Raw genomic sequence first — 14,675 nt, 5'->3', positions numbered from 1 at the left:
CAAACAATATTCTTTATTCAATCCCTAAACATGCTCTTTAAAATATCTTTCATCGTGTTTTCACACGAAGACTTCGTGAAAATCATATAGAATAAAATATACAAACTGACTTGCAAACAGTAAGTGACAAAAACATTGGGAAAATATATAAAACATTTTCCAAAGACAAAGTAACAATATATAGTAAAAGAACAGAGCAAAACGATTTTGACTATTTTATTCATTTTACAAAATACAATGTATAAAATAACACACAAGGACTATCTATACATATAAGCAAAAGAAAAAGTAAAAGAAAGGCATCGCCTCTTGAACATAGTTCGTAAACAGCAGCATTGCAATGAACAATTTGCTTGCCAAGCATGTGGTCGTGCCATATATGTCAATAGTGGATGCATATTGATTAATCTAATGATAAAAGCCGTGAATGAATTTCCATGTCAACAATGCACCATCCTTCTTAATCACTAGGTGTAAACACAATAAATACATTTTATTCTTTTTAGCTGCAGAAGACACAAAGCATTTCATATGTCTGTAAATAACTTTTTTTTCAAGTACAATGTCTGTGCTGAATAAATCAAAGTGAAAGCGAGACTCGTGCTTGATGCAAGAAAACATACTTTCAGCCAATTAAACACGGTGCCAAATCCGATCAAATGCGAATCAAAATTGTAATGGAGTGTATACCAAAGTTTCCATGAGATTCATGATGAAAATGCAAATCATAGACCTGTCAAGTAGAGAGCAAAATAAAACTGAGATCTATGTACAATGTAAAAAGAAAATGACATAGGCCTTTGAAGGCATGACATTGGTTAAAAACCCAATCAATTATATAAGGCAATAATTTCATTCACAGTTGCCCGCTTTAAATTACACTGTCTACCCTGTTAATTCTTAAAGATATTGTTTACCCAAATTTCACCTTTAAAAATACAAACAGTTACTTCAAAGTATCTTTATAAACAAACTTAACTTGTGTATGTGTAAAAACTCTATTTCATGGAAGGTTTTGAATGGTACACAATAGTATATATACTTGATTGATATAATGTCTTAGTATCATTATGGCTCAAGCGATAACTCGTAAACAATGAACTTTAAATAAGGCTGGGCGAGAATGGTAATAAGATGCATAAAAATTTATTAATGAATATATAGCATATATAAAAAGTGGCCAGGCTTTCTTTCCTTTTGATTACACGTTCCTGCCCTTTGACAGGAAGACAAATACTCCGGCAACAACAGCAGCAATGGCCGCTATAATTGCCAGTCCAAAGCCGGCATGAAGGGATCCTTCACCGTAAACCAGATCGAAACTTTTGAGCGGGGCCTTGGCACCGTATATGATAACACCAAGTATCGCCAGGCCAGCTGAAAAATAAAAGGGTTAAACAGGGGTTATGAGTTTTGTATGAGATAATCATATGGCTTCATAACTGTGCAATTTCAAAAGTAAAAAAACATTTTCAGAAGTTGCAAGACTAACAATTGTCAAGATATTGAAGCATTATCGGTAAAGTCAGACAAAATAAAACAAACATTTAATAAGATTAGCTTAATAGTACAATATACGGAAATATAATCATATATATTGAACAAATAGACAACATATACACGTGTTTCTCGGTTTACCAGGGAAGTCCGACCTACATCTTTTTTTACTGCTAGTAATTGGAAAACACGCAAAGCGTCCAATTTTGCAGACATTTACAGGCATATTTTCACTTAAAGGTCATGAATAAAGCTTTACAAATCAAAATAAAATGTTCTTTGTATTGCATCATTATAAATGAGCACCACTGTGTGAAAACTAACGTTATGCATTTGCGACCAAACTCCAACACAGTGTTACTTCCCCTTATTGGTACAGGCGTATATATATATATATATATATATATATATATATATATATATATATATATATATATATATATATATATATATATATATATATATATATATATATATATAGCTGAACTTCAGAATTTCAGCCGAGTTATATATTTCTTCTTGTATCTCAATAGTTAAATATTATATATTTTACTTTTAAAACGAGAAAAGAAAACTAAAAAATAATGCTTTAATACTAAAATTACTTCTTTATCTGGTGTTGTGACGCGCACCTGCTAAAATGTAAACAATGGAATTATTTGACAGTATTTTGAGTAGTCAGAGAATCTGACGAATCGCATACTGCAAAATATAGATACATTGAATACTTTATTTATGTTCTTAAAGGTTGTGACATAAATGTCAATTTGCCTGTAGATTATGACAGAATCACATGGTACTGCCATCGTAACGTGATTTACTCGGAGGCATGGGTGATTGTTTGACAATGCTTTGCGACCAGTATAGATGCAGATTGATCTGAATCTATACTGATTGCTTATCAATTGCATACAAGCGCAGAAATTGATAAAGTAACAGTATTATGGTGTGAATAACGAACAAGAGGGATGGTCTGGATTGTTACTGGTCGCAAAGCTCTAACGTTGATTTTCGCATACTGGCTCTCAAATAAAATAAACAGAAAGTCTCAGAAGTATTATATTGTAAGACTTTAATTATCATATCAGTAATGCATTTTACCTCTTGTAAGGAAAAACCATGAATAATTATGGCAGTAAACTCAAAAGATTGCACTAATATCTTTTTGTCATTTTTTCAATATGTGCACAATAATGATCCAACTTATAGTTTATAGAGTAAACATATTACTTTCAATTGGTTACTTCAATACATAATCACTCAAGATTATGCTGTGACTTGCTATACTATACTGTGACTTGCTCTACTATACAGTGACTTGCTGTACTGTACAGTGACTTGCTGTACTACTGTAACTTGCTGTACTATACTGTGACTTGCTGTACTATACAGTGACTTGCTGTACTGTACAGTGACTTGCTGTACTACTGTGACTTGCTGTACTATACTGTGACTTGCTGTACTATACAGTGACTTGCCGTACTACTGTGACTTACTCTACTATACAGTGACTTGCTGTACTACTGTGACTTGCTGTACTATACTTTAACTTGCTGTACTATACTGTGACTTACTCTACTATACTGTGACTTGCAGTACTATACTGTGACTTGCTGCACTATACAGTGACTTACTCTACGATACTGTGACTTTCTGTACTATACGGTGACTAAATGAATGTACTATACTGTGACTTACTCTACTATACTGTGACTTTCTGTACTATACGCTGACAAAATGAATGTACTATACTGTGACTTGCTGTACTATACTGTGACTTGTTGTACTAAACAGTGACTTGCTGTACTGCTGTGACTTACTCTACTATACAGTGACTTGCTGTACTATACAGTGACTTGCTGCACTATACAGTGACTTGCTGTACTATACTGTGACTTGCTGTACTATACTTTGACTTGCTGTACTATACTGTGACTTACTCTACTATACTGCGACTTGCTGTACTATACAGTGACTTGCTATACTATACTGTGACTTGCTGTACTATACAGTGACTTGCTGCACTATACAGTGACTTACTCTATTATACTGTGACTTACTGTACTATACTGTGACTGTACTATACAGTGACTTGCTGCACTATACTGTGATTTACTGTACTACTGTGACTTCCTGTACTATACAGTGACTTACTCTAATATACTGTGACTTACTGTACTATACTGTGACTGTACTATACTGTGACTTGCTGTATTATACTGTGACTTACTGTACTATACTGTGCCTTGCTGTACTATACTGTGACTCGCTGCACTATACAGTGACTTGCTGTACTATACTGTGACTTACTGTACTATACTGTGACTTGCTGTACAATACAGTGACTTGCAGTACTATACTGTGACTTGCTGTACAATACAGTGACTTGCAGTACTATACACTGACTTACTCTACTATACTGTGACTTACTCTACTATACTGTGACTTGCTGTACTATACTGTGACTGTACTATACAGTGACTTACTCTACTATACTGTGACTTACTGTACTGTACTGTGACTGTACTATCTTGTGACTTGCTGTACTATACAGTGACTTACTGTACTATACTGTGACTTGCTGTACTATACTGTGACTGTACTATACAGTGACTTGCTGTACTATACAGTGACTTGCTGTACTACTGTGACTTACTGTACTATACAGTGATTTACTCTACTATACTGTGACTTACTGTATTATACTGTGACTTGCTGTACTATACTGTGACTTACTCTATTAAACTGTGACTTGCTGCACTATACAGTGACTTGCTGTATTATACTGTGACTTACTGTACTATATTGTGACTGTACTATACTGTGACTTGCTGTACTATACTGTGACTTACTGTATTATACTGTGAGTTGCTGTACTATACTGTGACTGTACTATACAGTGACTTGCTGTACTATACAGTGACTTGCTGTACTACTATGACTTGCTGTACTATACAGTGACTTACTGTACTATACTGTGACTTACAGTACTATACTGTGACTTGCTGTACTATACTGTGACTGAACTATACAGTGACTTCCTGTACTATATAGTGACTTGCTATACTATACTGTGACTTGCTGTACTATACTTCGACTTGCTGTACTATACTTTGACTTGCTGTACTATACTGTGACTTACTCTACTATACTGCGACCTGCTGTTCTATACTGTGACTTGCTGCACTATACTGTGACTTGCTATACTAAACTGTGACTTACTCTACTATACTGCGACTTGCTGTACTATACTGTGACTTGCTGCACTATACTGTGACTTGCTATACTATACTGTGACTTGCTGTACTATACAGTGACCTGCTGTACTACTGTGACTTGCAGCACTATACAGTGACTTACTGTACTATACTGTGACTTACTGTACTATACTGTGACTGTACTATACAGTGACTTGCTGTACTATACTGTGACTGTACTATACAGTGACTTGCTGTACTATACTGTGACTTACTGTACTACTGTGACTTGCTGTACTATACAGTGACTTACTCTACTATACTTTGACTTACTGTACTATACTGTGACTTGCTGTACTATAATGTGACTTGCTGTACTATACTGTGACTTGCTGCACTAAACAGTGACTTGCTGTACTATACTGTGACTTACTGTACTATACTGTGACTTGCTGTACTAAACAGTGACTTGCTCTACTATACTGTGACTTACTGTACTATACTGTGACTTGCTGTACTATACTGTGACTTACTGTACTATACTGTGACTTGCTGTACTATACTGTGACTGTACTATACAGTGACCTACTTTACTATACTGTGATTTACTGTACTATACTGTGACTGTACTATACTTTGACTTGCTGTACTATACTGTGACTTACTGTACTATACTGTGACTTGCTGTACTATACTGTGACTGTACTATACTGTGACTTGCTGTACTATACAGTGACTTGCTGTACTACTGTGACTTGCTGTACTATACAGTGACTTACTCTACTATACTGTGACTTACTGTACAATAATGTGACTGTACTATACTGTGACTTGCTGTACTATACTGTGACTTACTCTACTATACTGTGACTAACTGTAATATACTGTGACTTGCTGCACTATACAGTGACTTGCTGCACTATACTGTGACTTGCTGTACTATACCGTGACTTGCTGTACTATACTGTGATTGTACTATACAGTGACTTACTCTACTATACTGTGACTTGCTGTACTATACTGTGACTTGCTGTATTATACTGTGACTATACTATACAGTGACTTACTCTACTATACTGTGACTTACTGTACTATGCACTGACTGGCTGTACTATACAGTGACTTACTCTACTATACTGTCACTTACTGTACTATCCTGTGACTTGCTGTACTATACTGTGACTTACTGTACTATACTGTGACTTGCTGTACTATACAGTGACATGCTGTACTACTGTGACTTACTGCACTATACAGAGACTTAATGTACTATACTGTGACTTACTGTACTATACTGTGACTGTACTATACAGTGACTTGCTGTACTATACTGTGACTTACTGTACTACTGTGACTTGCTGTACTATACAGTGACTTACTCTACTATACTTTGACTTACTGTACTATACTGTGACTTGCTGTACTATAATGTGACTAACTGTACTATATTGTGACTTTCTGTACTATACTATGACTTGCTGCACTAAACAGTGACTTGCTGTACTATACTGTGACTTACTGTACTATACTGTGACTTGCTGTACTATATAGTGACTTGCTGTACTATACAGTGACTTACTCTACTATACTGTGACTTACTGTACTATACTGTGACTTGCTGTACTATACTGTGACTTACTGTACTATACTGTGACTTGCTGTACTATACTGTGACTGTACTATACAGTGACTTACTCTACATTACTGTGACTTACTGTACTATTCTGTGACTGTACTATACTGTGACTTGCTGTACTATACTGTGACTTACTGTACTATACTGTGACTTGCTGTACTATACTGTGACTGTACTATACTGTGACTTGCTGTACTATACAGTGACTTGCTGTACTACTGTGACTTGCTGTACTATACAGTGACTTACTCTACTATACTGTGATTTACTGTACTATACTGTGACTGTACTATACTGTGACTTGCTGTACTATACTGTGACTTACTCCACTATACTGTGACTAAATGTACTATACAGTGACTTGCTGCACTATACAGTGACTTGCTGCACTATACTGTGACTTGCTGTGCTACACTGTGACTTGCTGCACTATACTGTGACTGTACTATACAGTGACTTACTCTACTATACTGTGACTTGCTGTACTATACTGTGACTTACTGTACTATACTGTGACTTGCTGTACTATACTGTGACTGTACTATACAGTGACTTACTCTACTATACTGTGACTTACTGTACTATACTGTGACTTGCTGTACTATACTGTGACTGTACTATACAGTGACTATCTCTACTATACTGTGACTTACTGTACTATACTGTGACTGTACTATACTGTGACTTGCTGTACTATACTGTGACTGTACTATACTGTGACTTGCTGTACTATACTGTGACTTACTGTACTATACTGTGATTTACTGTACTATACTGAGACTTGCTCTACTATACTGTGACTGTACTATACAGTGACTTGCTGTACTACTGTGACATGCTGTACTATACAGTGACTTACTCTACTATACTGTGACTTACTGTACTATACTGTGACTGTACTATACTGTGACTTGCTGTATCATACTGTGACTTACTCTACTATACTGTGACTTACTGTACTATACAGTGACTTACTCTACTAAACTGTGACTCACTGTACTATACTGTGACTTGCTGTACTTTACTGTGACTTACTGTACTAAACTGTGACTTGCTGTACTATACTGTGACTGTACTATACAGTGACTTGCTGTACTACATTGACTTGCAGACTATACTGTGACTGTAGTATACAGAGACTTGCTGTACTATACTGTGACTTGCTGTACTATACTGTGAGTTACTGTTTTATACTGTGACTTGCTGTACTATACTGTGACTGTACTATACAGTGACTTGCTGTACTACTGTGACTTGCTGTACTATACAGTGACTTACTCTACTATACTGTGACTTGCTGTACTATACTGTTACTGTACTATGCTGTGACCTACTGTACTATACAGTGACTTTCTGTACTATACTGTGACTGTACTATACTGTGACTTACTGTACTATACAGTGACTTACTCTACTATACAGTTACTTGCTGTACTATACAGTGACTTACTCTACTATACTGTGACTTGCTGTACTATACTGTGACTGTACTATACTGTGACTTACTATACTATACTGTGACTTACTGCACTATACAGTGACTTGCTGTACTATACAGTGACTTGCTGTACTATACTGTGACTTGCTGTACTATACTGTGACTTACTCTACTATACTGTGACTTACTGTACTATACTGTGACTAAATGTACTAAACTGTGACTTACTCTACTATACTGTAGTTGATGGGTGAGACAAAATTGTATTTTTGGCTGATGTTTTAATGTTCCGACTCGTTAGAAGTAGTTTATTCTTTAAATATACTTTTTCGTTTAAAAATTGTTTGCTCTGTCATAAGTATTTCAAACAAATAAAATTAATAAAAGAATTTACCTGCAGCAAAGCACATGAAGGCTGCCAAAATAGCCAAGAACTGTTTCTCCTTCATAATGAATCCAAACAGGACAGACAGTAAGATGCTTGCACCCAGAGCAAGGATGGACAGTACCATCATTGCACGAGTGGCTTTCATCCAGTCCGGTACATCTAATAAATATACATTTTAGGTAAATGAAATTCATTTGGTTTTATATAGATTTACATGCAAAATTTAGCTAACATAAAAATATTGGCACACATACTGGCCCAAAAAGGGCTAGATATCTGCCGGATAAAATATGAACCACTTGACAGTATTGTTAGAGTATAAACAACAAACGTTAAATGTGTTCTCTTAACCACCTAACAGGTTATGTGTGTTCTCTTTTTCTTTCACAAAGTAAACAACATTGATCCAATATCGTCATCGTCCCTACATGTAACCGATTGGCAAGTCGGTATCTATTAGACAAAAAAAACCCTATCATATTCACTAAATAACCACTTTGTCAGAGGAATGAAGATATTTTGGGTACCCGACCTTGATCACCAAAGAAAACAAATAAGCATTTTACAATTTCACTTCATTGAATCGTGCGTACTGCATTTCAAAAGAAGAAGAATTACATTTTAGGTGCTGGCTGGGTATGGGTGCACTCATCCTTACCCAACCAAAAGGAAATATGTCATGGCTCAACTACACTTCATAGTGACCATATGTATTAAGTTTTATTGGAATCCATTTAAAACCCACGAAAAGGTAGGGGACCTGGGTAGAAGTGCTGTAACCTTTGTCTATCCCAGTAAAATTGTGTCACGCACATTTTCAATGAGTCTATCAATAACTTTGGACGATATGAAAGCCAAAAAATGTTATGTCACTCACATCTACGCTTCATATGATCAGATTTTGCATTACGTTAAAATAGAAACAAGAGGGTCATCGACCCTAAAGCGCTTACCTGTGTACAAGGTTTCAAGTGTGCTTGTATAAGTACAGAGATAGGTTTCTACTATGTTCACCTATATTACAAACATGTCACACACACTTTTGAAACTAGGGCAATAATTTGAAAAAATACGGTAGACATTACAAACCTGATATCACATGCCAAATATCAAGGCTCTAGCCATTATTGATTCAGAGAAGAAGGTTTTCAATGTTTCTAATATAAAAGCATAAAGTAAGTACATGTCAGATACGGGTGTGGCCATCTTTTGACCTTAGAGCAATACTTTCGACAAGTATGGTATACATAAAGGGAAAAGTGACCACGCCCCCTGGCAGCCATGTTTTTTGACAAATCGGAATAATTTGGTAAAAGGTCACACAAGAACCTTTTGTGTAAAATTATTTCGAAAATCGGGCAAGCCGTTTCACACAAGAAGATTTTTAAAGTTTCCACTATATACATATAGGGAAAAGTGACCACGCCCTCTGGCGGCTATGCTTTTTGACAATTAAAACTAATTTAAACAATCTTGGTAGAGGTTCACACAAGGATCATTTGTGTAAAATAATTCTAAAATCGGGCCGGTAATTTCACACAAAAAGATTTTTAAAATTTTCACTATACACAAATTGGGAAAAGTAACCACGCCCTCTGGCGGCCATATTTTTTGGCGAATCAAAATAATTTGAATAATCTTGGTAGACGGTCACACAAGGACCATTTGAGTAAAATTATTCTAACATCGGGCAAGCAGTTTCACACAAGAAGATTTTTAAAATTCCACTATACACATATAGAGAAAAGTGACCACGCCCTCTGGCTGCCACGTTTTTTACGAATCAATATAATTTGAACAATCCTGGTAGAGGGTGACATAAGGACCATTTGTGGAAAATTATTTCAAAATCGGACCATCAGTTTAGGAGATGTCGTTTGAAGATTTTTACTATTTTTAGCTTTGGCGGCCCCTGTGTGCAACCAAGCGGAAACATTTGAACATCTTTGGTAGAGGACAATCACAGGAACATCCATGCCAAGTTTCATCAAAATCAATTCAGTGGTTATGGAGGAGATGTTTCTTTAACACAATTGTTGACGACGGACGGACGGACGCACGCACGCACGACGGACACAGCGTGATCATTGCTCAGTTGAGCTAAAAACTAATGGGAGTGCTGGCCATTGGTGCATGGGACCCACCTCTGTCTGCCAAAGAAAACATATTGCGAGCATCTATGCTGATTGCTGATCATGTATTTTATTAAAATCCCTTCAAATCTGTGAACATAGATTGCCCCCACAAACTTGAGGGGAATGAGGTTGAAGGTCAAAAAAAATATGTCACACATATGTATCTTCATGGAGACCAGTAGTACCAAGTTTCATTTGAATCCCGTAACAGTAAATTGCTAAATAAAGTTGTAACCTGCACATACTTGAGGAGAAAGTGGGTCTGATGCCCTTACTCCAATTTTGTCCAGTCAGAAAAACAAAATATGCCACGCATATCTACACTTCTTGGTGATCACGTGTATGACGTATTATATGAAACCCTTTAAAAATGGAAGTAATTTGCTACACAAACTTTTTTGCAACGGACCGGCTAATTATGTGACGGCAGTGCCCACTGTACATCGTTTTCCGGGAAAAATGATACAAGTCCAACGATATCTAAATATTTTGTTGGCTAAGACAGAATATGTTTTAGAAACATTATGTTATATTATTTGAGTCCATAAAATCAGTAGTATGCTGTAAGTAAAGCTAATTCCGACTACATAATTTTCAATACTTTAACAATTAACTTATTTTCAGGATATGTCATGCTATTTAACATCTCCTTTTACTGAGTGACTGAAGCTGGTAATGCTTTTCTTTTTTAAACACACTTCCTTGAACTCAGTAGCACATTATACCATTACAAACAAATTTGAGCCGCGCCATGAGAAAACCAACATAGTGGCTTTGCGACCAACATGGATCCAGACCAGGATCCAGACCAGTCTGGTCTGGATCCATGCTGGTCGCAAAGCCACTATGTTGGTTTTCCCATGGCGCGGCTCATTTCAGTTAAAGAGTTCGAAGAATCCTGGCCTGAACTAAATTGTGCACAGCTAAATCAGTTTTACCTAATCGGTATCATCACATACTTAATGCAGATCCAAATGTCACTTCTTAGAGCATTACCATGAGTGTGACATATTCTAGAACTGACTTATGACAGGATTTATAATTTTATAAATTTAATTTTGCATAAGAACTGAATCTTAGAAACGATTTAGAATTTCTATTATGCACAAGCCTTAATTCCATTGAATTATATTATCATTACAAATTATAACACCCTAATCATTATAAACAGATGATAACATACCAGAGAATTCTCCACAAGACGTACTAGAGGTTCCAAGGATGTTAATTGTTCCACAATACCGGAAGAGTCCTAGGTCAAAATTGTCACTACTCCACCAGTAGGGAATGGCAGTGCTTATTATACACAGTAGCAAGGCGACACATGTAAGCACAAGAGCGATCAACAGCGTGTTGTTCATTTTTAATCTGAAAGACAATTAAAAAGTAATAAAAACAAATCATAATATTTCACACAAAAACTCAATTTCTTTAATTAGGCCAATAATCATTGGTGTGTAGGTGAGGGAGAGCTGAGTGTATATCAGTTAAGTTGGTCTGCAGTTCGCAGGTCGCAGTTCGCGTTTCGAATTGCGAACTGCAAACTGGTCTGCAGTTCGCAGTTCGCAGTTCGCGATTCGAATTGCGAACTGCAAACTGGTCTGCAGTTCGCGATTCGAATTGCAAACTGTAAACTGGTCTGCACTTTACGATTCAAATGTCAACGTGTAGTCTGATCTACACTGGCCTGCGCATTGCAGACAAGAATGCATTTCACGGTTGGTCTGCAGTTCGCGTTTCGAATTGCGAACTGCAAACTGGTCTGCAGTACGCGATTCGTGTTGCGAACTGCAAACTAGTCTGCAGTTTACGATTCAAATTTCAACGTGCAGTCTGATCAGCACTGTCCAGCGCATTGCGGACCAGAATGCATTTCATAATTAGTCTGCTGTTCTCATTTCGCGTTTCCAACTGCGAAACTGGTCCGCGGTTCGCGTTCCAAATTGCAAACTGCAATCTTGTCTGCTGATTTACAATTAAAAATTTCAAAGTGCAGTCAGATCAGCACTTTCTTGCGCATTGCAGACAAGAATGCATTTTACAGTTGCTCTATAGTTTGCAGTTTGTGTTTCCAATTGTGAACTGCAAACTGGTCTGTAGTTCGCAGTTCGCGTTTCGAATTGCCTTTTGGACTTAGTAAATATCAGATTTCTTTGTTAAGTTTTGTGTTTAGGTCAACTTTTCTCCTTTACGGTCAAAGCTATTGCTTTAAACTTGGAGCAGTTATTCGCCATTAAAAGTGATTCTGCACAGCAAGTACCGTAACTCTACATTGCTTTTTGCAAGAATTATGGCCCTTTTGGACTTAGAAAGTCATAGGTAGGACTATATTTCTATTATACAGAGACAAAAAAATATCAGATGAGCGTCTGCGCCCGCAAGGCGGTGCTCTAGGTATATGTATATAAAATAACATCGCAATATAGGGCAAATGGAAGTAACTGCACCAGTAAATTATGATTGCAACTTTGCCATGCTTGTTTAAGTGTTGGTTGTTGAATGATTTATTACTGTAACTGCAATCTCAATGCAAACAGCTCATTGAACATATATTTCTGTATTTTGTTCAAATATAAGTTGAACTCCTGTAGCAGTTGAAACATTTCTTATAGTTTCGTTTGATATGCAAACATTTCATACATTTATATTTTTGAATGTGAACTGCAAACTGGTCTGTAGTTCGCAGTTCGCGTTTCGAATTGCGAACTGCAAACTAGTCTGCAGTTCGCAGTTCGCGATCTGAATTGCGAACTGCAAACTGGTCTGCAGTTCGCGATTCGAATTGCGAACTGCAACTGGTCTGCAGTTCGGGTTTCGTATTTCGAACTGTAAACTGGGACACAATTTACGATTCAAATTTCAAAGTGCAGTCTGATCAGCACTGTCCAGGCATTGCGGACAAGAATGCTTTTCATAATTAGTTGCAGTTCGCATTTCGCGTTTCAAACTGCGATCTTCAAACTGGTCCGCAGTTCGCGTTCCAAATTGCAAATTTGCAATCTAGTCTGCTGATTACAATAAAATTTCAAAGTGCAGTCTGATCAGCACTTTCTTGCGCATTGCAGACAAGAATGCATTTCACATTTGGGTCCATAGTTCTCAGTTTGTGTTTCCAATTGCGATCTGCAAACTGGTCTGCAGTTCGCAGTTCGCGTTTCGAATTGCGAACTGCAAACTGGTCTGCAGTTCGCGATTCGAATTCGAACTGCAAACTGCTCTGCAGTTCGGGATTCGTATTGCAAACTGTAAACTGGGCTACAATTTACGAATCAAATTTCAAAGAGCAGTCTGATCAGCACTGTCCAGCGCATTGCGGGCAAGAATGCATTTCATAATTAGTCTGCAGATCGCATTTCGCGTTTCCAACTGCGAACTGCAAACTGGTCCGCAGTTTGCGTTCCGAATTGCAAACTGCAATCTTGTCGGCTGATTACAATAAAAAATTCAAAGTGCAGTCTGATCAGCACTTTCTTGCGCATTTTGGTCTATAGTTCGCAGTTTGTGTTTCGAATTGCGAACTGCAAACTGGTCTGCAGTTCGCAGTTTGCGTTTCGAATTGCGAACTGCAAACTGGTCTGCAGTTCGTGATTCGAATTGCGAACTGCAAACTAGTCTGCAGTTCGCAGTTCGCGTTTCAAATTGCGAACTGCAAACTGGTCTGCAGTTCGCGATTCGAATTCGAACTGAAACTGGTTTGCAGTTCAAGAATCAAAATGAAAGTGAATTTGAAAGTTACTCTTATATTTTAAAGTCATAGGTCAGTGTTTGCTAAATATAAAATTTTGAGCGTGCCATGAAAAAAATCAACATAGTGGGTTTGCGACCAGCATGGATCCAGACCAGCTTGCGCATCCGCGCAATCAGGTCAGGATCCATGCTGTTCGCTAATTGTTTCTCTAATTGCAGTAGGCTTTAAAAGCGAACAGCATGGATCCTGACCAGACTGCGCGGATGCGCAGGCTGGTCTGGATGCATGCTAGTCGCACACCCACTATGTTGGTTTTCTCATGCCAAGGCTCATTAATGTTAATGGTCTGCACTTCCAAGTGCCGGCAAGTCTGCGGCTCCTAGTTTTCGATTCAAACTACGAACTGCAAACTGGTCTGCAGTCTTCAGTTCGCAGTTCGCAATTCGTAGTTCATAATTCGAATTGCGAACTGCAAACTGGTCTGCAGTTCTCAGTTCGCCCGTTCGCAATTCGTAGTTCATAATTCGAATTGCGAAAATGCAAACTGGTCTGCAGTTCGCAGTTCACGATTCGAATTGCGAACTGCAAATGGTCTGCAGTTCAATTTTTTAAAATGAAAGTATATTGGAACATTACCCATTTTATTTGGGCACATTCGTGTAGAACGAGTGCTTTAATAAATCACACTTTTGCACT

General features: G+C 37.3%; 1 protein-coding gene across 5 annotated transcripts in view; it reads right to left on the bottom strand.

Annotated features, from left to right (window-relative positions):
* Window positions 1-200: 200 nt before the first annotated feature.
* LOC123533757 (epithelial membrane protein 3-like) overlaps window positions 201-14,675 on the bottom strand; it is a 75,982-nt gene continuing 61,507 nt past the window's right edge. For all 5 annotated transcript variants that reach the window (XM_045315591.2, XM_045315590.2, XM_053520174.1 and 2 more), the window contains exons 2-4: window positions 11,475-11,659; window positions 8,163-8,315; window positions 201-1,377 (exon numbers count right to left, since the gene is read on the bottom strand). In XM_045315591.2, coding sequence (XP_045171526.2) covers window positions 1,202-1,377; window positions 8,163-8,315; window positions 11,475-11,652 — 507 coding nt within the window. In that variant the 5' untranslated portion in view covers window positions 11,653-11,659 and the 3' untranslated portion in view covers window positions 201-1,201. The remainder of the gene's footprint in view (window positions 1,378-8,162; window positions 8,316-11,474; window positions 11,660-14,675) is intronic.

This window comes from Mercenaria mercenaria, chromosome 12 (assembly GCF_021730395.1).
Source record: "Mercenaria mercenaria strain notata chromosome 12, MADL_Memer_1, whole genome shotgun sequence".
Lineage (NCBI taxonomy): Eukaryota > Metazoa > Mollusca > Bivalvia > Venerida > Veneridae > Mercenaria > Mercenaria mercenaria.
Note: the sequence above shows the minus strand (reverse complement) of the source record. Positions and strands in the feature narration are given on the sequence as shown.